The 23336-nt window shown below is 39.3% G+C and overlaps 1 protein-coding gene across 1 annotated transcript in view; it reads right to left on the bottom strand.

Moving 5' to 3' along the window:
• RAB5A (RAB5A, member RAS oncogene family) overlaps nt 1-23336 on the bottom strand; it is a 37757-nt gene that overhangs the window by 3620 nt on the left and 10801 nt on the right. The window contains exons 3-5 of the mRNA XM_003826178.4: nt 5816-5967; nt 5396-5518; nt 3159-3252 (exon numbers count right to left, since the gene is read on the bottom strand). Of these exons, the coding sequence (XP_003826226.1) occupies nt 3159-3252; nt 5396-5518; nt 5816-5967 (369 nt within the window). The remainder of the gene's footprint in view (nt 1-3158; nt 3253-5395; nt 5519-5815; nt 5968-23336) is intronic.

The following is a 23336-nucleotide window of genomic DNA, read 5'->3' as shown; positions in this document are numbered from 1 at the left end:
CTCGCTACAACCTCTGCCTCCTGGGTTCAAGCAATTCTCCTGCCTCAGCCTCCCAAGTAGCTGGGACTACAGGCACATACCACCACACCCAGCTAATTTTTCTATTTTTAGTAAAGACGGGGTTTCGACATGTTGGCCCGGCTTGTTTCCTGACCAACTCCTGACCTCAGGTGATAGCCCGCCTTGGCCTCCCAAAGTGCTGGGATTACAGGTAGTGAGCCACTGCGCCCAGCCTGATTTATGATATTTTTAATTTATGATGGGTTTCTGTATGTAATCCCGTAGTAAGTTAAGAATGTACTAAATGCATATCACTTTCACCCCATCGAGTTATAAAGTCGTAAGTCAAACCACTGTAAAGTTGGAGATTGCTGTAGTTTGTTTTAATACGTAAGATCCTTGATGTGCTAAATTCATTTTTTGAGGGGAGGCAGAATATTAAAGATGACTAAGAGTACTGATTTTAAGAGTGGCTGCACACACTGATCTCTATCAATCTTGGGGACAGACCACTATGGTAAGACTCTAACTTTACCATAGCTTTGACTCAGGTTACTCAGAAATTGAATACACTCTGCTTTGAGATCGGATCGCCTAGTTGCATTGTGGACCTTTTATCCTTTATTTGTTCTACACATTCCATTCTACATCAGCATCAATCATTTTTAGAATCCTAGATGCTGGGTTGGGCAATGGATTTGGGAGCCAGGAGCACTGAAGTTTGGAAAGAAAACCTTCAATTGGGCCACTTCTCTGGGACTGGCTCTGGGCTGGTAGCATAAATAGTATTATAATGGTAAATCTCCAGTCAAATGTATTTACAAGCAAAGCCCCAGAAATGTTGAACACTGGTACCTGGGACACAAAATAGCATTATATATTGTATATAATAACAACTTAGGTTCCGAATTGAGTAATCAATCATGTATCCCTTTAGCATGTTTCCCTAAGTGTTTAAATCAGAGGTGAGTGAGATTAAGAGGATGAAGGAGGTAAACTAGAACGAGTAACTTTTTAGTCCTTGCATTGATTAGAGTTGTTATGAGTGCACTGTGTGATTTAAGTTACTAATCTATCAAAGTATTCCTTCATAACAAAAAAAAAAAGAAAAAAAAATTTACTAACCTAGTGAAGGAAATGGAAAGGCCACAATTCCATTTACAACATAGATTTTCTTTTAAGAAGTGAAACATTCTAATTTCAGAAAAAAACAAAAAACTAAAATATGTAGGCTGCTTTCTAACTCGAAAAATGACTATTAGCATGTTTGAATAAAAAGGTACAAACTAAAGCCCATCTGGTAGAGTTTAAATATTGTGAGAAAGGTTTACAGTGCAGGCTGATTTGAGAGGCCTATTATCTCATTGTTTCCTCTAACTTTTCAGATGTGATTCTGGGTGTCATCTGTCACATTTGTAAAATGAGTATATTATCACACAATCCTTCGCAACTGTGCCAGCACTTCCCTAGCAAACTGCAAACTTGAGTTTTTCAGGAAAACAGTTTACATGAGAAAAGGCAAGTTCTTTCCCATTTCGAATGAAGTACCATTAAACTCTGTCACCTAGAGAAAAATAATAAAAATACTTGCAACTTTTACTGGGTTTTCATTATTCTCTGATTCAGCTATTAACTATTTATTTATGAGTTCAATTTAAGAATATTTCTTACTTGGGGTTAGGACTGTGAACACCCCAGTTAAGAATCAGTGCTGTAAAATAAAAGGTGTTATGGGATGAGAAGAGTGCTGGGCACATGAAAACCACAGACGGCAAACTTTGAGAACCACCAAAACAGACCCTTCAGGTAGAATCTATACATTAAAACCACTGGAAAGAGGAAAGGGTTAAAAAAAAAAATCCAAAACCAAAAAACAAAACCAACCCTTATTTTTGTTATAGAAAAAAGGAGGCTTATTACTACTCCAACTTCATTACTTATAACTGAAACAGCAATTACCATCAGTTAAAAGTACCTTAGGGCCAGGGGCAGTGGCTCGCGCCTGTAATCCCAGCACTTTGGGAGGCTGACGTGGGCGGATCACAAGGTCAGGAGATTGAGACCATCCTGGCTAACATGGTGAAACCCCGTCTCTACTAAAAATACAAAAAAAATTAGTCGGGCGTGGTGGTGGGTGCCTGTAGTCCCAGCTACAGGAGAGGCTGAGGCAGGAGAATGGCGTGAATCCAGGAGGCGGAGCTTGCAGTGAGCCGAGATCGTCCCACTGCACTCCAACCTGGGTGACAGAGCAAGACTCCATTTCAAAAAAAAAAAGAAAGTACCTTAGGCTGGGTGCAGTGGCTCACGCCTGTAATCCCAGCACTTTGGGAGGCCGAGGTGGGCAGATCACGAGATCAGGAGTTCGAGACCAGCCTGACCAACATGGTGAAACCCTGTCTCTACTATAAATACAAAAATTAGCTGGGCATGGTGGTGTGCACCTGTAATCCCAGCAATTCAGGAGGCAGAAGCAGGAGAACCGCTTGAATCCGGGAAGTGGAGGTTGCAGTGAGCTGAGATCGTACCATTGCACTCCAGCCTGGGCGACAGAGCGAGACTCTGTCTCAAAAAAAAAAAAAGTACCTTAAAGCAACAGCAAGAACATTGTGTAAGATCAAATGACCATCTGAGGTAATATAAAGTATGGATGTTGTTTTGTTTTCCTTTTTTCTCCTTACGCCTCTATGCTTTGAAATCATCTTCCTTATAATGTTTACATTAAAATAATTTGTCAATCTGTATACTTATGTGTCATGTTCTTCTGAGTTATATTTACCAATAATTTGATTTTTTAAAAGTATAATCTAATAAAAAAACATATTTATCCAAATTTCCCAGCGAAACCTTTGCAAAATCTGTCTGTCTGAACTATCAGGTTAAGGTTAAGGCTTAACTCACCTGGAAGAAGCTGCCTAAACTGACAGTATTACAACCTAATAGGTAATCATCTTTCAAATTTAACAATATTACCAACAAAATATTGTTTTGTGGAAGGGACTTAGAAAAGTGGTATAATCTCTCTCTCTCTCACACACACACACATAAACATACACACAAACCCACCCCCAAAAATTTTTTTAAAAAGAGACAGTCAAACCAAATATGCTTCACACTTGTTTTGCTTATATTGATCATTTAAAAAGAGATATTAATCTTACCTATTGCCATGAATATTTCATTTACATTCATTGATGTTTTAGCGGATGTCTCCATGAATAATAAACTATTGTCATCTGCATAGGACTGTGCTTCCTGTTTACAGAACAATAAATGAGATATATGAGATATATCTCTTGGAAATACGCTACACCTGCTTTAAACTTGTTATAGAAAAGGAGACTTTCTTATTACTACAACCTGATTCCTATAATCATCTATAATCAACAACTATATAATAAGCTACAACAGAGGTAAGAGCACTGTGCAAGATAATTTTATAATGGACTATTTCCTTTTTTGTCTGAAATTCTTGCATTATCCCACCTTGATTAATCTTTTCTTACATTAAATCTGCTTTCAAATACTGAGTTCCAGAGATGGGGGAGAATTATCTTATTCTAAATAAAACTCTCTTTGATCTCAATGGCAATTTTTATTTGCACTTACTGTCTGCAATGAAGACAAAGGGAAACCAAATATCTAACACTGGCTTCAAACACTAAATGACACCCTCATATTTAATTTTCAATGACTTCTACAGCAATATTATAATCTTGAATATATCATAAATCATTCCTTTGAAAATTACATCACTGCCCTACATTTTTGTCATGCTTTTACAGTTTACATATATTATTACTTTTGATCCTCATAGCTGTTGTGAGGGGTAACCAATGATCTTTCCCATTGGACAAAGAAACAACTGAGGTTCCTCTGAACTGTTATGTGACAGGGCCACTTCTGACTGTAATTTAAGTGTTTTCTCTGCCACTCTTGTGCTGGGAAGGCAACAATTTTGGAAAGAGTAATGGACACTACATCTCACATCGTTGTCCTAAGAATTAAATAAAATTACAAATGTAACATGCCCAACTTAATACCTAATGGTGCAAGAATACATAGATTCCATCTACTGTCATCAAAAAAGAAAACTATTCCATCACTGATATATACAGAACAGCCACAACCACCCTTCTAGTAGAGAAGCCAAAGAGCAAGAGAACAGGCACAGTTTTAAAAGGTCTAAGTATGCCGGGCGTGGTGGCTCACACCTGTAATCCCAGCACTTTTGGAGGCGGAGGCGGGTGGATCACAAGGTCAGGAGATCAAGACCACCCTGGCTAACACAGTGAAACCCTGTCTCTACCGAAAACACACAAAAAATTAGCCAGGAGTGGTGGTGGGCGCCTGTAGTCCCAGCTACTTGGGAGGCTGAGGCAGCAGAATGGCATGAGCCCAGGAGGTGGAGCTTGCAGTGAGCTTGAGATTGCACCACTGCACTCCAGCCTGGGCAACTGAGCAAGACTCCATCTTAAAAAAAAAAAAAAAAAGTCTAAGTAGAGGACTTGCTTTGTTTTTAAGTGATTGCACTTGCTCTATTTTGCAGCAGCAAACATTCTGAATTAGCAATCGTAACACAAAACTGGTTTTTCTCAGCCTTAAAAAATTTTTTTTAAATTATTAGTTTTTAGCTTATTATTTTCCAACTCTGGATACAGATTGGCAGAACCTTTATGTTTGAATGCCCCTTTAAGAACAACCACATAAGTGTTTGCGTATGTACATATGTGGGGTACACACATGTGCTGATACATATTTGCACATGAGTAGAAGAGGGTTAGGACATAAAGTATGTGTGGGATGGAGGAATTAGGGCAGGATACAATCACTTTCTGCACTGTGAACAATGACTACTTTTACTGTTTTTCTTTTTTATTTTGAGACGGAGTTTTGCTCTTGTTGCCCAGGCTGGAGTGCAATGGTGTGATCTTGGCTCACCACAACCTCCGCCTCCTGGGTTCAAGCGATTCTCCTGCCTCAGCCTCCCAAGTAGCTGGGATTACAGGCATGCACTACCATCTCCAGCTAATTTTGTATTTTTAGTAGAGACAGGGTTTCTCCAAGTTGGTTAGGTTGGTCTTGAACTCCCAACCTCAGGTGATCCACCCACCTCGGCCTCCCAAAGTGCTGGGATTACAGGCGTGAGCCACTGAACCCGGCCTTTATTGTTTAAGTCTACGAAATCTTTGGGTCAGTTTATATATTACAATAATCTATTTAAAAATTTAGGTTTATCAGAAACATTTTATTATATGTAGTACTTCATATTTGTTTTAAAAATCAGTATTTTCTATTACTTGCATGGTTTTAACATTATAACTAATTCAAGTGTTGACATGAAAGAAAAACATACAGGAAAAAAGTGCCTTTCAAATGAGAGTTAAATTTAACATACCTGGAAATCTACTGCTCTTTTATTTGCTAGGTCGGCCTTGTTTCCTGATAAAGCTATTACAATGTTAGGACTTGCTTGCCTCTGAAGTTCTTTAACCCAATTTTTTGCTCTTGCAAAGGACTCCTGTTAAACAAATAAACAGCCATTGGGCATAGGCTCAAAAAATGGTTAGGAAGCATCTTTGTGATACAAGGCTTTAAAAGACTGTCCCAAGTGACTGTGGGAAAGAAATTATTAGGACTATTGTATTATGAGACATTTTCATTTTTTTTTAAACCAGATTTTCTAATTCACAAAAGCTTCAGCAGAAAGGTCATGATTGACTATCAAAAAAAGATTTTCCAAAACATTTAATCAAAATTCTGAACACCAAAAGTGGGTACTCAAATTAGTTTTACTGTGGAATGCATCCATACTTACCTCATTTGTGATATCATATACAACTATGGCTGCTTGTGCTCCTCTGTAGTACATTGGTGCTAGGCTATGGTATCGTTCTTGACCAGCTGTATCCCATATTTCAAACTTTACTGTAGTGTCATCAAGACATACAGTTTGGGTTAGAAAAGCAGCTGAAAGAAAAGGACTACAATAAGTCAATCATTTTTCTCCAAATGTTTTCATAATATAGAAAACACCTGCTTGTATACATCTATCAAAATGTCACACTGTACCCCGTAAGTATGTACAACTATTATGTGTCAGTTAAAAGTAATAAATGAGGGGGAAAAAAAAAAGAAAACACCTAGAAACTTGACAGATTGCATACCCACAGCTGATAATAGCTTTAAATACTGGCAAACCTGTGCTTCTAAGTTATTTACATATATGCTTACATATAGGGCCTTTGTAGTGAAATCACAGATTGAAAAACTTCTGCATCTTAAAAAAGCTTGTTATAATACTAAATAAACTTAAGACTACATTTCTTTTCCTTCTTCTTTTTTTTTTTTTTTTTGATACAAGAGTCTCAGGCTAGAGTGCAGGGGCGTGATCTCAGCTCACTGCAACCTCCGCCTCCCGGGTTCAAGCAATTCTCCTGCCTCAGCCTCCTGAGTAGCTGGGACTACAGGCATGCACCACCACACGTGCCTAATTTTTGTAGTTTTAGTAGAGATGGGGTTTCACCATGTTGGCCAGGCTGGTCTGGAACTCCTGATCTCAGGTGATCCGCCCACCTTGGCCTCCCAAAGTGCTGGGATGACAGGCGTAAGCCACCAAGCCCAGCGAAGACTGCATTTCAAAATTGCTCTACAATTAAAGAAATGCACTGATAGTCTTAAAAAATGAAATTGGGGGAAACCCAGTGTGCCTAAAAGTACCATCTACACTGCTGACACCATGTCCTGTTCCATTTTACTAGTTTTTATTGGCGCACACTGGCAATTTAGTCCCAGTCCGTTACCACCAAATTAGTATTTCTTGTTATATTATCTTTTTTTTTCTTTTTTCTTTTTTTTTCCTGAGACACAGTCTTGCTCTATCTCCCAGGCTGGAGTGCCTCCCAAAAGTGCTGAGATTATAGGCGTGAGCCACCGTACCAGGCCTCTTGCTATATTATTTTTTAAAACATTGTGACACTTTAATTGTGGTAGTTATTATTACCTTAACCTAGATTTAATTTGTTCAGTTGATTCAATATTTGCTCCTACCTTTCATTCCCTGCCATAAGAATTTTTTGGATCTGTACTTTCCCTGATTCTAATTTTAACCCTAGGAAAGTAGCATTATAGGCCAGGCGTGGTGGCTCATGCCTGTAATCCCAGCAGTCTGGGAGGCTGAGGCAGGCAAATCACGAGGTCAGGAGATCAAGATCATCCTGGCCAACATGGTGAAACCCTGTCTCTACTAAAAATACAAAAATTAGCTCGACATGGTGGTGCTCGCCTGTGGTTCCGGTTACTCGGGAGGCTGAGGCAGGAGAGTCATTTGAACCCATGAGGCAGAGGTTGCAGTGAGCTGAGATCGCACCACTGCACTCCATCCTGGCAACAGAGACTCTGTCTCAAAAAAAAAAAAAAAAGTAGCATTATAAAATGATACAATATTGTTAAAATTAAAAGACCCACACACAGCCATTAGACCTCCCTCTGCTGCTGCTCTATCATTCACTGTAAATTGGTATGCTCCTCCCTTCCTTCTACGTTTAGCTCAAGGTGTGATATTCAAGCCCTATTTCCAAATTGGTATGCACTTGAATTACAATTTTCTAAAACTGTCATATTATGCAAAAGAATTATGATATATCTCTCTAAATTACAGCAGTTTATCTAGTGACATTGATAGAGATGTACTAACCAGTATCAAATGTGCTAAAGAAACAAAGTCTAATGAGATATATCTCTTTTACGTTAGACATAACATTTATTTTTCATGCTCTTTTAGGTTAACTGGTTGCTGGCTTTAGTATCAACAACTAAAATCTTCTGAATTTTGCAAACAATACTGTAAACATCTTCATTTGGACCTAGATTCTAATTAATAGTTTTATGAATTCTCATTAATCACATTGTAAATATATTCTAATCCAGTTCAAACTTTTTTTTAACCAACAATTAGCAGAATTGTCCATTTTCTAAAATATTGTATTTATGGTAAAGGATATCCAGACAGCACTATGTCACTTTTTGAAGGTCACGAGAGGTTCTCCTGTAGGATCAAAAAATGTTTTTAAACTAAAATTTTAAACTAAAATTAAGTCCCTAAGACAGTACTCTTACCAAAAAGGAAAAGAGGAAAATAAGTCACAATACATAAGCCTTTTTTCAAGTATAGTTTGATGCAGACTTGCAAAAAAAAAAAAAAAAAAGGAATTAAAATGTGCACAGACTGTTTCATTTTTCAGACATACTATGATCACAAAGTATACTAGTACTAAAAACATTCACTTATATGTCCATAAGTAAACTTCAGGCTCAGGGAAATAGCTATAGTCGTCCCTCAGTATCTGTGGAGGACTGTTTCCAGGACCTCCCCATATATCATGAAGGACTGGTTCTAGAATCCCCAATGGATAACAAAATCTGAGGATGCTCAAGTCCCCAATATAAAATTGCAAAGTATGTGTATATAACCTAAGCACATCCTCCTGTATACTTTAAAGCATCTCTAGATTACTTATAATATCTAATACAATGCCTGCACCTCACGTCATCCACATAGATTCAACATAGTATTAAGTGTGTGGCAAATTTAATTTTTGCTTTTTGGAGCTAAGTTAATTTTTTCCCCCTTAATATTTTCAACTTGCAGTTGGTTGCATTTATAAATGTGGAATTCACAGATTCAGAGGGCCAACTGTATTAGAGATGTTGCCTTAAAGAAAATATGATCCAATTCTCAAGCCAGTTAAAGACACAAGAGGCCACCATACAGGTACACCATACATGTACAAAAATGCCAAATACAAAGAAATTGCAATAAATACATTAAGACAAACAAACGCCCATGACCAAGTACATTCTTTCGGAAATACAAAACTATTACATTAACAGGCTAATGAAGAAAAATCCATTTTATTTAAACAAATTACAAAAAGGCATTTCAGTCAATATCCATTCCTAATAAACACACGAGATTCTTCCTTATGGCAAAACAGGGCATCATTCCTAAATCTAGGAACAAAACCAAGGGAAATCATGCTGAACAGGAATGGATCCCATTCAGATTAACAAAGAAGATAATCAATTTATTCCTCAACTCTGCTTAGAAACCTTCCTTCATTCCACCCTAGTTAATATCTCCTACATCTGTGCTCCCAGAGTTCTCTGTGTAATAACGTTTCACACCTTTTATAATCATTGGTTTATATCTTTTTCTTCTCCTTGATTGGGAGTTACTTGAGCAATGACCACAGGTTAAGTATCCCTTATCTGAAATGCTTGGAACCAGGAATGTTTTGGATTTTTAAAGATTTTGTAATATTTGCATAATGAGATATTTTTGGGAAGGGATCCAAGTCAAAACATGAAATTCGTTTGTTTCACATAAAGCTTGTACACATAGCCTGAAGCTAAAATAATTTTGTGCATTAAACCAAGTTTATGTACACTGACTCATCAGAAAGCAAAGGTGTTAAGTGTGGAAATTGTTCACTTGTGACATCATATTGATGCTCGAAGAATTTGGGAGCATTTCAGACTTCAGATTAGGGATGCTCAACTTGTAGTAGCTCCTCTCTGTACCAACATTTAATATAAATCCTTGTTCATACAGATGTTCAAAAATGTCTACTAAAAGAAGGAAGTTCAAAAAGATACATGGAACCATTTAGAGGCTACTTCAGATAACATTTGAATGTAGAGAGAGGCAGCTCCCAAATGTGAAAAAATAGATATTTCACAAGGTATCTACTCAAGTTGTAACACAACCTCAAAAACATCAAGATATTTTTCACCTGATAAGACTGTACTGGGCCAGGTGTGGTGGCTTCCGCCTGTAATCCCAACACTTTGTGAGGCCGAGGCAGGTGGATCACCTGAGGTCAGGAGTTTGAGACCAGCCTGACCGGTATGGCGAAACCTCGTCTCTACTAAAAATACAAAAACAATTAGCCAGGCATGGTGGTGCATGCCTGTAACCCCAGCTACTCGGAAGGCTGAGGCAGGAGAATCACTTGAACTCGGGAGGCAGAGGTTGCAGTGAGCTGAGATTGTGCCATTGCTCTCCAGCCTGGGCAACAAGAGTGTAACTCTGTCTCAAAACAACCACCACCACCACCACCACCACCACCACCACCACCACCACCACCACCGTACTACTGTTCATGTGGTATGATAAAGCATAATTTTGGGGGAGAAAAAGACCAACATTAGAGGCCAGGGAAAATCAGTTTTATAATATACTTTAAAAAATGAAAAGTGCTACATGAACAGAAATATTACTGGAATAGTGTAGCCCAGTATAATAAACTCTTGATATACATAATACACCCTAAGACGTTCATGATTTCTCAAAGTCCTAAAGTTTTAAAATACTACTATAGTGTTGTTTTTTTTTTTTTTTTGAGATGGAGTTTAGCTCTTGTTGCCCAGGCTGGAGTGCAATGGTGCGATCTCGGCTCACTGAAACCTCCGCTTCCTGGGTTCGAGTGATTCTCCTGCCTCAGCCTCCCGAGTAGCTGGGATTACAGGTGGCCACCACCACGTCTGGCTAATTTTTGTATTTTTAGTAGAGATGGGGTTTCACCATGTTGGCCAGACTGGTCTTGAACCCCTGACCTCTGGTGATCCATCTGCCTTGGCCTCCCAAAGTGCTGGGATTACAGGCATGAGCCACCACACCTGGCCAAATTCCACTACAGTGTTTAATTTCCCCTATAAAACTCGGTGAAGTGTAACTGACATTTAGGTGACATCTTCAAATCCTCAGTGCTCCTAAAAATACATTACTAGTAATTTATAAAGTTACGTAAACAAATTCTGCCACTGAAAAGATAAAACTACTACATCAATACTGTAGCAACATTAACCAACCACAAACTTACCTGAATCTGTAAAACCACTTTAATTTATCCAAAACGTCTATTTTCTGGCTAAGAACCATCACTCTTAGACCGCTTCATTTTCTCTTCACTTCCATCACCAGCACTAGCAGTTGGTTTTCTTTTCGGGCCCATATTTCACAAAGAAACAGCTTTTATCACTTCGAGAGTTACTGTGTACGCGATGACAAGTAGAGAAAAACAAAGCTGCGTTGAGATGTGGGTGCTGGCCTGTCTGATAGGCTCCCTCTGAGCTACGTGATCAGCTCCTATTTGCAAGCCTGGCAGCAAGCAAGTAACATTTCAGCCTCAGCAAAACTACAAATTACTTTACCACAGACCCTGGAATCAGGTGAGAATAGCTGAAGCTTTAAATGTCAAATCTGCAAATACCAAAGGCCTATTATAATATGCAAGACTTAAACAGTAAGCCAGGGGAAGACACTGTAACACACTGGGCAAGGGAAAGAATATCCAAATTGATGGCATTAAACCAAAGATTAATAATTAAAAAACAAAGTGGCCGGGCATAGTGGCTCACGCCTGTAATCCCAGCACTTTGGGAGGCCGAGGTGGGTGGATCACAAGGTCTGGAATTCAAGGCCAGCCTGACCAACATGGTGAAAACCCGTCTCTACTAAAAATACAAAAATTAGCCAGGCATGGTGGCATGAGCCTGTAATCCCAGCTACTCAGGAGACTGAGGCAAAAGAATCACTTGAACCCGGGAGGCAGAGGTTGCAGAGCCGAGATCGTGCCACTGCACTCCAGCCTGGGTGACAGAGTGACACTCCGTCTCAAGAAAAAAAAGAAAAACAAAGTAACCGCCACCCCATAACTAAAATGATTCTACATGAATTAAACAGAAAGGGGAAAAATACAAAAACTGAGAAACCATACAACTTCAAGCCCAAACTTATTATCAAAATTGACAGGAAAGAATTGCTTTATTAAAATTGACCAAAATTCTATATAAGACTACAGATTTGATTACACAAAAATATGAAACTTCAGGTTTGCAAAACTTGTGTCATAACATCCATAACAAAGGGGCAAACCTAATGAGAAAAATTTCTACAATGGATGCTAAGTGATTAGTATTTTCAATGTGTAGAAAGCTATTATAAATGTTTAGAAAAACTTTAGAACCTCAGGGATAAATGTGTAAAGACAATTCACAAAAGAACAGAAAAGGAGACCAGTAGTCAATGAAATCATCCACATAGTCAAAACAATTTTTATCTCCTAAATTAGCATAATGAAAAAATAAAAATACGGCAGGCATGGTGGCTCACGCCTGTAATCCCAGCACTTTAGGAGGCCGAGGCAGGTGGATCACTTGAGTTCAGGAGTTCAAGACCAGCCAGGAACATGGTGAAACCCTGTCTCTATTAAAAAATACAAAAATTAGCCGGACGTGGATGTGGGCGCCTGTAATCCCAGCTACTTGGGAGGCTGAGGCAGGAAAACCGCTTGAACCCAGGAGGCGGAGGTTGCAGTGAGCCAAGATCGTGCCTTTGCACCCCAGTCTGGGCAACAAGAGTAAGACTCCATCTCAAAAAAAAAAAAAAAAACAAAACAAAACCAAAAAACACCAATTTGCAAAAAACCCAAGCACAGCTGGTGATTTCGTACAACTCCGTTGGAAAGGATTTTGGCAACATGTAGCAAAGGCATGAAAATGCTAATACTTTTTAACCTAATAATCTCACTAAAACTCCAAAAGATAGTGTGAGGGCAGGAGAGTAGGTAGAACAAACTTTTATGCTCAAAGAATTTAAAACTATTTAATAATTAAAAACAACCTTGTTAGTGAAATGAAATCCATCATCAAGAACTGGAAGTAAGGCCGGGCACAGTGGCTCATGCCTGTAATCCCAGCACACTGTGGGAGGCTGAGGCAGGAGGATCACTTGAGGCCCAGAGTTTGAGACCAGCCTGGCCAAAATGGTGAAACCCTGGCTCTCTATTAAAAATACAAAAATTAGCTGGGCATGGTGGCACATGCCTGTAGTACCACCTACTCAGGAGGCTGAGGCATAACAATACCTTAAATCCTGCAGGCGGAGGTTGCAGTGAGCTGAGATTATGCCACTGCACTCCAGTCTGGGTGACAGACTGTCTCAAAAGAAAGAATCAGAAGTAAAGTAACTTGTGGGGAAAGAATGTAAAGAAAACACTGGGTAGTTTGGCTAGAGTATAATAAATCAGATTTTCTGGTTTTCAAAAATTTGAATTGCAGTAAAAGGAAATTTCGATGTGCTATTTTTTTCAATTTTCGGTAGTAAATAAATGTGTATAGAGAAACAATAATATAGACTGTCATATTTGAGTACCTTAAAAAAAACAATCCCAATGTGTAAGTGAAAAAAAATACTAGTAACTAAGTATTAAGTAGCAATTAAATTAAAACTAAAAGGAAAGGATGCATGCAGTGACTAGAGAGGGGAGAAAGGGTCTGTTCAAAATTTCAGAAATAGAATGAGGCTTTGTGATAAAAAAAATTCAAGTTAGAGATTGTTAGAATCAGGTACTAAAGTTATCAGTGAAGACAGAAATTGGTTCACTGGGAAAATGAGTACTAACAGCAGTAATGCGACATAACAGATTTTCTCAGACTTATGGATAAGCACTAACTTCAGATGATAAAATTACACACAGAGAAGAATAATACATAGCCAAAAACAGGAAAAATAAAAACTGAGGCCATTTTTATTTCCTATGAAAGTGTGTGTATACAGGAAGCACCCAGTGAATGGACTGCAGAAGCGACAGTCGTGAGTGTAGTTAGGGAAGAGTTACATTTCAATTAATGGGAGGAAGAGTAAGAAATAAAAGTAGAATAGGGCTAAGTATTACTCAGCACCCAGGAGGGAAAAAAGAAAAAATGAGGCACAGTAAAGCATACACACTGTGAGTAAACCCAAAAAGAAAATATTCCAAAAGCCTAACAACAAAATAAAAAATTATTATGTAGATAGCATACAGAAAGACAGCAATCTTCCCAAAATTAATCCATCTTAAGAGGTGATCTATACTAGTTTATCTACAATTCACTCTTAAAAATCAATGAGCATCTGATAAGGGACTGAAAGCTAGAACATATTAATGTAAGGAACTCCTACAACTCAGCAACAACAAAAAACCTGATTAGAAAATGGACAAAGGGCCGAGCGCAATGGCTCATGCCTATAATCCCAGCACTTTGGGAGACTGAAGTGGGTGGATCACCCGAGGTCAGGAGTTCAAGATCAGCCTGGCCAAAATGACGAAACCCTGTCTCTATTAAAAACACAAAAATCAGCTGGACGTGGTGGCGGTTGCCTGTAATCCCAGCTACTCTGGAGGCTGAGGCAGAAGAATTGCTTGTACCCAGGAGATGGAGGTTGCAGCAAGCCAAGATGGTGCCATGGCACTCCAGCCTGGGCAACAGACTGAAACTCCATCTCAAAAAAAAAAAAAAAAATGGACAAAGGACTTGAATAAACATTGATCCAACGAATATACACAAATGGCCAGTAAGAGCTGGGCACAGTGGTTCACAACTGTAATCCCAGGACTTTGGAAGGCCAAGGCAATAGAACTGCTTAAGCAGGCATTCAAGATCTGCATGAGCAATATAGTGAGACTCTGTCTCTATAAAAAATTTACATAGCCAGGCATGGGGGTATGCGCTGGACTACTTGGGAGGTACAGGCAGAAGAATCACTTGAGCTCAGGAGGTCAGGCTGCAGTGTGCTGTGATCATGCTACTGCACTCCAGTCTGGGTGACAGAGTGAGACCCTATTTCAAAAAAACTGAAATAAATAAATAAATAAATCCAATAAGCACATGGAAAGATGTTCAATATCACCAATCATTAGGGATATGCAAATCAAAACCACAAATTACCACTTCACTGCCACTAGAATGGCTATGATCAAACCAAGAGAAAAAGGTAAAGTGTGGGTGATCATGTGGAGAAACTGGAACTGCTTTGCAGCTGGTATGGAAAACTGTATAGAGATTTCTCAAATATATTAAAGATAGAATCACCATATGATCCAGCAATTCCTCTTACGGGCATACATCCAAAAGTAGTGAAAGCAGGAACTTAAAACACTATTTGTACACCAATGTTCACAGCAACATTATTCATAACAGCTAAAGATGAAAGCAACCTAAGTGTCCAATGATGGACAAGCAAGATGAAGTATATACATACAATGGAATATTATCCAGCCTAAAAAGTTTTAGGAAGGAAATTCTGGCACTTGCTTTACAACATGGATGGAACGTTGAGGACATTATGCTAAATGAAATAAGTAAACCACAAAAGTACAAATACTGTACAATTCTATTTATGTGAGGTAGCTAGAGTAGTCAGAGTCAGAGAGAAAAAGGTGAATGGTAGTTGCCAGACACGGGAAGAAGGGGTAGTTATTGTTTAGTGGGTGCAGAGTTTCAGCTAGGGAAGATAAAGTTTTGGATAGTTACACAACAATGTTAAAAGTACCTAATACCACTCAACTGTATATTCAAAAATGGTTAAAATGGTAAATTTTGTGTTACGGATATTTTACCGCAATTTTAAAAAGAAATCTGGGTAAGGCGCAGTGGTTCACACCTGCAGTCCCAGCACTTTGGGAGGCCCAGGCGGGTATGCTGCTTGAGCCCAGGAGTTCGAGACCAGCCCGGGCAACATGGAGAAATCGTCTCTACTAACAAAAATACAAAAACAGGTGTGGTGGCGTGCACCTGTAGTCCCAGCTACTGGGTGGGGGGGTTGGTGGGAGAGGTTTGTGGCTCAGGCAGGAGGATCACCTGAGCCTGGGTGGCAGTGAGACCCTGTCATCCCGTCCCCATCCCAAGCCCCAAAAAATAAAGGAAGGAAGGAAACAAATATAAAAATCTATGAGCAACATCTAAAGGTAATAGTTGTGAAACAATTTAAAATCCTGAAGAATATTAATGATACACAGGGAAGATCCTGCATGAAGTCAAGAGTGAGGTAAAGAATAAAAATTAGCATTTCTCCAACACTGTCTAGGGTAAAGGATATTGAGAAGTCAATGCTTTTTACTATCACAGCTTGACAGCAACCCTTACGGGACACCCAACTCTAAGGGAATCCACTAACCAGTACATAAGACAGTCAGCCACATGTCACCAGCTGAACATCGTCGCCCTAAGTTTTTTTTTTTTTTTTTTAAGACAGGGTCTCCCACTGTCACCCAGGTTGGGGCAGTGGTGTAATCATAGTTCACTGCGCCCTTGAACTCCTGGCCTCAAGCAATCCTCCCAAGTCAGCCTCCAGAGTAGTTGGGACTATAGGCACACACAACCACACCCGGCTAACACTAGGTATTTCTAACATACTGAGGCACATTGTTTGAAAATTAATCTTAGGGCCGGGCACAGTGGCTCACACCTGTAATCCCAGCATTTTGGGAGGCCGAGGCGGGTGGATCACTTGAGGTCAGGAGTGCGAGACCAGCCTGGCCAACATGGTGAAACCCCATTTCTACTAAAAATACAAAAATTAGTCGGGCATGGTGGCATGCACCTGAAATCCCAGCTATCTGAGAGGCAGAGACAGGTGAACCCAGGAGGCAGATGTTGCAGTGAGCTGAGATTACACCACTGCATTCCAGCCTAGGGGACAGAGCGAGACTCCGTCTCAAATAAATAAATAAAGTAAGTAAGTAAGTAAGTAAGTAAATCTTAGGAGTTTTGGCTAGGCATGGTAGCTCCCGTCTGTGTAATTCTAGCATTTTAGGAGGCCAAGGTGGGACCTGAGGTAGTTCAAGACCAGTCTGGCCAACATGGTGAAACCTTGTCTCTACTAAAACTACAAAAATAAGCCAGACGTGGTGACATGCGCCTGTAGTCCCAGCCTCAGGAGGCTGAGGCACAAGAATCGTTTGAACCAGGGAGGCAGAGGTTGCAGTGAGCCAAGATCACGCCACTGCACTCTACCCTGGGTGACTCCGTCTCAAACAAATAAATAAAATAAAATTAATCTTAGGAGTTTGTTAGTATTAAGTTAGTGCCCCAAACCTGATCACCCTAGAATAAACTGATAAAGTCAGTATGGGCGCCTTCAGGGCTAAGACCCTGTGATTGCCTCACCAAGTGGCATAATCCTAAGAAAGTCTCTGCTCACCAGATTAGATTTACGTAACAGGAACGTACCAAAACTGAATTGGGAAGAAGAATGAAAGAACACATTACAAAAACAAAGGGTATTTTTTAAAAAATGACAGGGTACGAGTTATTAACTAGAATCAGATAAAGGCTACCAAACAAATACCAACAGAGAAAAGGTTAAGGAAATTAGCTTAGCTTTAAGGGATATATAGATACAGATATATAGATATCTATAGGTAGGTAGATATATAAGTATCTACAAAAGACATTTTATCTATAGGCAACAGATACCTTACTGAACAGTTCAATAGTACTTCACTAAACTTGTCAAATGTGCAAGGATAGCGCCCAAGCTATTTTGCATACCAGGATTCCTTCCCTTCTTCTTAGTGATACCCCTTTTCTCCTGGTTCAAGAACCTAGCACATAATGCTTCCTAGCCCTCAAGAGAATCTTCCAGACCTTTAAAACATTACTGGCCTTCAAAGTGATTCTTTCATGCTTGGCAGTAAGCTTACATACTAAATGAATTTAAAAGTTCTAATATTTGGCTGGGCACAGTGGCTCACACCTGTAATCCCAGCACTTTGGGATTCCTGTCTCAGGAAGATTGCTTGAGGCCAGGAGCTCAAAACCAGCCTGGGCAACATAGCAAGACTCCATCTTAAAAATAAATTAGCCAGGCTTGGTGGCACATGCACACGTAGTACCATCTACTTGGGAGGGTGAGGTGGGAGGATCATTTGAGCCCAGGGGGTGGAGGCTGCAGTGAGCCATAATCATGCCACTGCTCTTCAGCCTGGGTGACAGAGGAAGACCTTGTCTCTCAAAACAAAAACAAAAGTTCTGATATCTGAGAATTTTACAACATAATAGAAAAGAAGACTAAACAGAGAGGGAAAACTTTAAACTCCTATTAACAGTTAGAGGAAACCTGTAATCCTAGGCTATAATTATCTATGCCAACCCCCAAAGAAACTGGATGTATCTCTAAGGGATGAAAAAGGATGAAGATTAGAATTCTTTTGATCCTACAAAACAATTTTATTAGGATAAAATTCCTTTGGGTTCAGTAATCACCTCTAGAAATTAATCTTACGAAAATAAGTTGGGGGGGGGGAGGTGAAATTCTAAGATATCCCCTATTAGGTGATTACCTAAAACAGCAAACAAAAAAGCAAACATTAAATGCCCAACAATGGAAAAGTTAAAAAATAATAAAAAGAGAAGATTGCCAGATACTAAAATATGACAATATAGATGTACTGAGAAACATTACCATTAATAAATCAAATGGAACACAGTAGTGTGACTATTATAAAGAAATCTACATAGAAATAACATGAGGTTATGAATAGTTCACAGAAAAACTAAACACAGGCTGGGCATGGTGGCTCATGCCTTTAATCCCAACACTTTGGGAGGTCAAGGTAGGAGGATGGCTTGAGGCCAGGAGTTTGAGACTACCCTGGGCAACATGAGAACCCTTCTCTACAAAAATTTAAAAATCAGCCAAGTGTGTTGGTGCATACCTGTAGTCCCAGCTATTTGGGAGGCTGAAGTGGAAATATCATTTGAGCCCAGGAGTTCAAGGCTGCAGTGAGCTATGACAGCGTCATAGCTCACCAGCCTGGGCACACCAGCCTGGGCAAGTGACACCCCGATTCAAAAAAAAATCAAAAAAGAAAAGAGAAACCAAACACAATGGGCTCTAAAAATATATACTGCAGATATACTCAGAATATGTGAGAAATTACTGCTTACTGTTATTTAGTACATTACTATTATAGCCAAAGATATAACAATGTACATATCTAAAACTAGAGAACTGATATTACTAATACGACCCATGCAAGGGAATACTGTTACAGCCAAGAAAAATGCGGATGTTCTTTTGATATAGATAGGTCTTACGGCAGACAGTACTTTTTTTTTGAGATGGACTCTCGCTCTGTTGCCCAGGCTGGAATGCAGTGGTGCAATCTCAGCTTACCACAAACTCCACCTCCCAGGTTCAAGCCATTCTCCTGCCTCAGCCTCCCGAGTAACTGGGACTACAGGCAAGCGCCACCATGCCCGGTTAATTTTTGTATTTTTAGTAGAGAAGGGGTTTCACTATGTTAGTCAGGCTGGTCTTGAACTCCTGTCCTCGTGATCTGCCCACCTCAGTCTCCCAAAGTGCTGGGATTACAGGTGTGAGCCACCTGTACACCTACACGCCCAGCCTGTAGATTGTATTTTCTAAGGCAGCTGCAACAAGACATTCTACACCACATTCTTCTTACAGTGTGATGTTGACACTCTTCCCTTGAATCTGTACAGGCCTGTGACTAGAATAGAACAGATGCTATCTATCTATGTGACTTCTGGAGCAAAGTCATAAAAGGCTACTACATGTAGGTGTGTTCTAGCTAACAGCCCCATCTGAGGTCCCAACCAATAGCCAGCACCAACTGCCGGATGTGTTGAGATGATTCTTGCCCCGTAATGAACTGCAAGAGCAAGGAAAAGATCAGAGTGAGAACCACCTACTAAGCCCACTCACCAGAACCATGGAGATGACAAAATAATTTTAAGTCTCTACATTTTGAAGGAGTCATTTGTGTCTCAGCAATAGATAACTAGAACAGCATTAAAGTGAAAAATAAAAAGTGTATTACAGTAGATCTGACATATTTCAAATTTTGTAAAAAGGGAGACAAGAATATATAGATTTGAGTATAGTAGTAACTTTGCAAGGATATATAACAAAGTAACATCATCTTTGGGAAAAAGAACTGAGTGGGCTAGATAGAAGATGAGGGGGAGATTTTTCACTGTAAATCTTATAAACCTCTTGAATTTTGACTCACATGAACAAATTAATGCATTTGATTAAAGTCAGTTAAAATATAGCGTGTGACACATGATGATGGCATAAAAATGAAAATGGTGGTGATAATTTAGGAATATGGACAATTTAAATAATCGTCTTATATTCTTTTGTTCTCAAAATACTTTCACATTATTTTCCTTAAGTGATATATAGCAAGAAGGCCCCTGTCAAATACTACATATTAACAGAACACTTGTCATGTGTACTCTAACTATGAGCCAACTTTTCTAGTCTGATAGGTTCTTGCAAGGAGAAATACACACATACACAGTACATTCCAGAACATGAATGGCATTTCAGAAAGATGACTTTAATCCCAGCTGTCACCTAGTTGCAAAACTTCAAGCATATACTTAACCTTTATTGCTTCAGTTTCCTTGTCTATAAAATTAGTACCTCCCCATATAGCCATGGTAAGGTACAGATGAAACCTGTGAAAATCCTGTTTAAGTTCTAGGAATGTATCACATAACAAGTAATTATTGTAAGTGTCCTATCTTTAAATTATCCTTTATTTCCTAGAAGTCACATTTTTCTAAAACTTACAAATTACTTATGAATGCAATAGAGGAGAAAATTCTATTCATGTTATACCTCAAATAAAAATGATAGTAACTAGGTGGAATATATTCTGGCTCTAGTTTTATGCAAAGATAAAGAACAGTTTTTTGACTGAGAAAAGCTGAAGGTGTCTGATAATTATGCAGTGACTAGTCACGTTTTATGCATAGATAAAGAACAGTTTTTTGACTGAGAAAAGCTGAAGGTGTCTGATAATTATGCAGTGACTAGTCATGTATCAAGATTACCCACTTCTTCTTTGGGGCCCAAAGAATATCCAACAACTACTAACTGCGAACACTTAAGGCTTAAAAAACCATGAATAACTAACCGGTTCTTCATCCTGCTTCTACCTTTCCTCAAACGGAGGATGAATGCTGTTTAGCAACACTTACTTCAGATATTCTGATTTGTAGAGCATTCTTATTTTCAAAGTCCAACATATGACTTCAGTAACACTTAACTTTCATCTTGAGGAATTTAGCAACTAGGTAACTAAAGTTTACATATACATCAAGGTAGCCAATGAATTAAAAGACAAAAAATGATGCCTGAAAAAGTGGCTTACGCCTGTATTCCCAGCACTTTGGGAGGCTAAGGCAGGTTGATTGCTTGAGCTCAGGAGTTCGCGACCAGCCTGGGAAACATGGAGAATAGCCATCTCTACCAAAAATACAAAATTAGCCGGGGGCAGGGGCACACATGCCTGTGGTCTCAGCTACTCAGGAGGCTGAGGTGGGAAGATGGCTGGAGCCCAGAAGTTGAGGCTGCAGTGAGCCATGATCATGCCACTGCACTCCAGTCTGGCACAGAGCGAGACCCCATCTCAAAAACAAAAACCTTTAGAAGTACTCTTATTGCTTTTCTTACTCTCACACATCTTTATTCTCCTTCACAAAGAGGTTTGCTGAAAAGGCTTTTGATGTAACTCCAAATGATACTATCCTATCATAAATTTACTCAGCATACTTCATAAACAAGATTATGTATATGCAATGTCAGGTTATTATGGTATATGACCTAAAAAAGGGAGAAAGAAACAGTTTGCCAAAATTTCCCATGTTTCTATCAAGTAAGAATTCTTATTCTATTCTAAAAGCAAAATTTTAAAACACTTCCCATCCCACAGCCTCCACCAATTATTATTCAAAACCAAGTGTCTTTCATGTGCCTCTGAGTGTGTCTCCAAAAAGATCAATTATCTGGAAACCTGATATATTCAGAACACAGCCTAGCGCGGTGGCTCATGCCTGTATCTCAGCACTTTGGGAGGCCAAGGCAGGAGATCACTTGAGGTCAGGAGTTTTAAGACCTGCTCGGGCAACATAGCAAGACCTCGCCTCTACAAAAATTTCAAAATTAGCCAGGCATGGTGGTGCACACCTGTAGTCCCAGCTACTTGGGAGGCTAAGGTGAGACGACTGCTTGACCCAAGAGGCTGAGGCTGCAGTGAGCCATGATCACATCATTGCACTTCACCCTGGGCAACAGAGCCAGACCCTGCCTCAAAAAAAAAAAAAAAAAAAAAAAAATCAGAACACAACCAGAAAGCTAGCAAAAGAAGAGTAAATGCAGCCAGAATAAATCTCACAAAGTCCATGCACTAAAGGTTATACAAATTTACAGATTTCCTCGGAATGTAACTGAGACCACTTTCTATGTATATCTTCTTTTGGAGATTGACTTATATATACATATATATGTATATAAATTAGTACATAACAAGAAGATCAGTTGGAGATTTACGCTTAATTTTTAAAAAGTGGCATATCACTTTTAAAAACCTTTAATATATAGCACCAGATTACAATGTTCACTCAATCTGTCTCTCAAACTATACCAAGAAGTTGTCCCTGATTTCTAGTTTTAGAATGATCAGAGATGATTTCTGGTTTTATTTTGATTTGCTTTAGACAACCTAATATTTCCCATATATAACAAATAAAAGCAGTAAATTAGTGAATCAGTAGCAGTTCACTAAGAGCTATTTGGCAAAATCATTCTACCAAACAGCTTGAATACTTCCAAAGCACCAGAGGACATCAACACATTAAGCACGGCAAGGCAAAAACTGATGCTCATAATGATTCCAAATCTTGAAATACATTTTAAGAAAACAAAAGTTAAATTGTATTGACTGTATTGTTTAATGAGAGGAGTACACAGTTTATAAGAACATCTGCTCTACAAGAATCCTTTTTTCTTTTTTTGAGACAGAGTCTCGCTCTGTCACCCAGGTTGAAGTGCAGTGGTGCGATCTCAGCTCACTGCAACCTCCGCCTCCCAGGTTGAAGCAATTCTCATGTCTCAGTCTCCCCTACCTCAGCGCCCTGTCACCCAGGTTGAAGTGCAGTGGTGTGATCTCAGCTCACTGCAACCTCCGCCTCCCAGGTTGAAGCAATTCTAATGCCTCAATAGCTGGGATTACAGGCACATGACACCACGCCCCACTAGTTTTTGTATTTTTAGTAGAGACAGTGTTTTGCCATGTTGGTCAGGCTGGTTTCGAACTCCTGACCTCAGGTGATATGCCTGCCTCGGCCTTCCAAAGTGTTGGGATTACAGGCGTGAGCCACCACACCTGGCCTACAAGAATCCTTACCTAGTTCAATACTCTCGTGTTACAAATGTGTAAACAGAGTTCACATAAATGCTTATGAAAGCATGTGAGGATTAGAACCATGCATACTGACTCCCAGCTCACGGGAATGTTTAAGTAGTCACATATGATAATATTTTAACCTAAGAAATTGGGGAATAATTAAGACTACCGAAAGATTTTTTTAGGTTGTGATATAAATTTGAAATATCAAATCTCTACCAACTTCTCTGGGTAACAACCTCTCAAATTCTGAATATGTACTTTTTAGGAGAAAATATGATGCACAAAGAT

Source organism: Pan paniscus, chromosome 2 (assembly GCF_029289425.2).
Source record: "Pan paniscus chromosome 2, NHGRI_mPanPan1-v2.0_pri, whole genome shotgun sequence".
Taxonomy (NCBI): Eukaryota; Metazoa; Chordata; class Mammalia; order Primates; family Hominidae; genus Pan; species Pan paniscus.
Note: the sequence above shows the minus strand (reverse complement) of the source record. Positions and strands in the feature narration are given on the sequence as shown.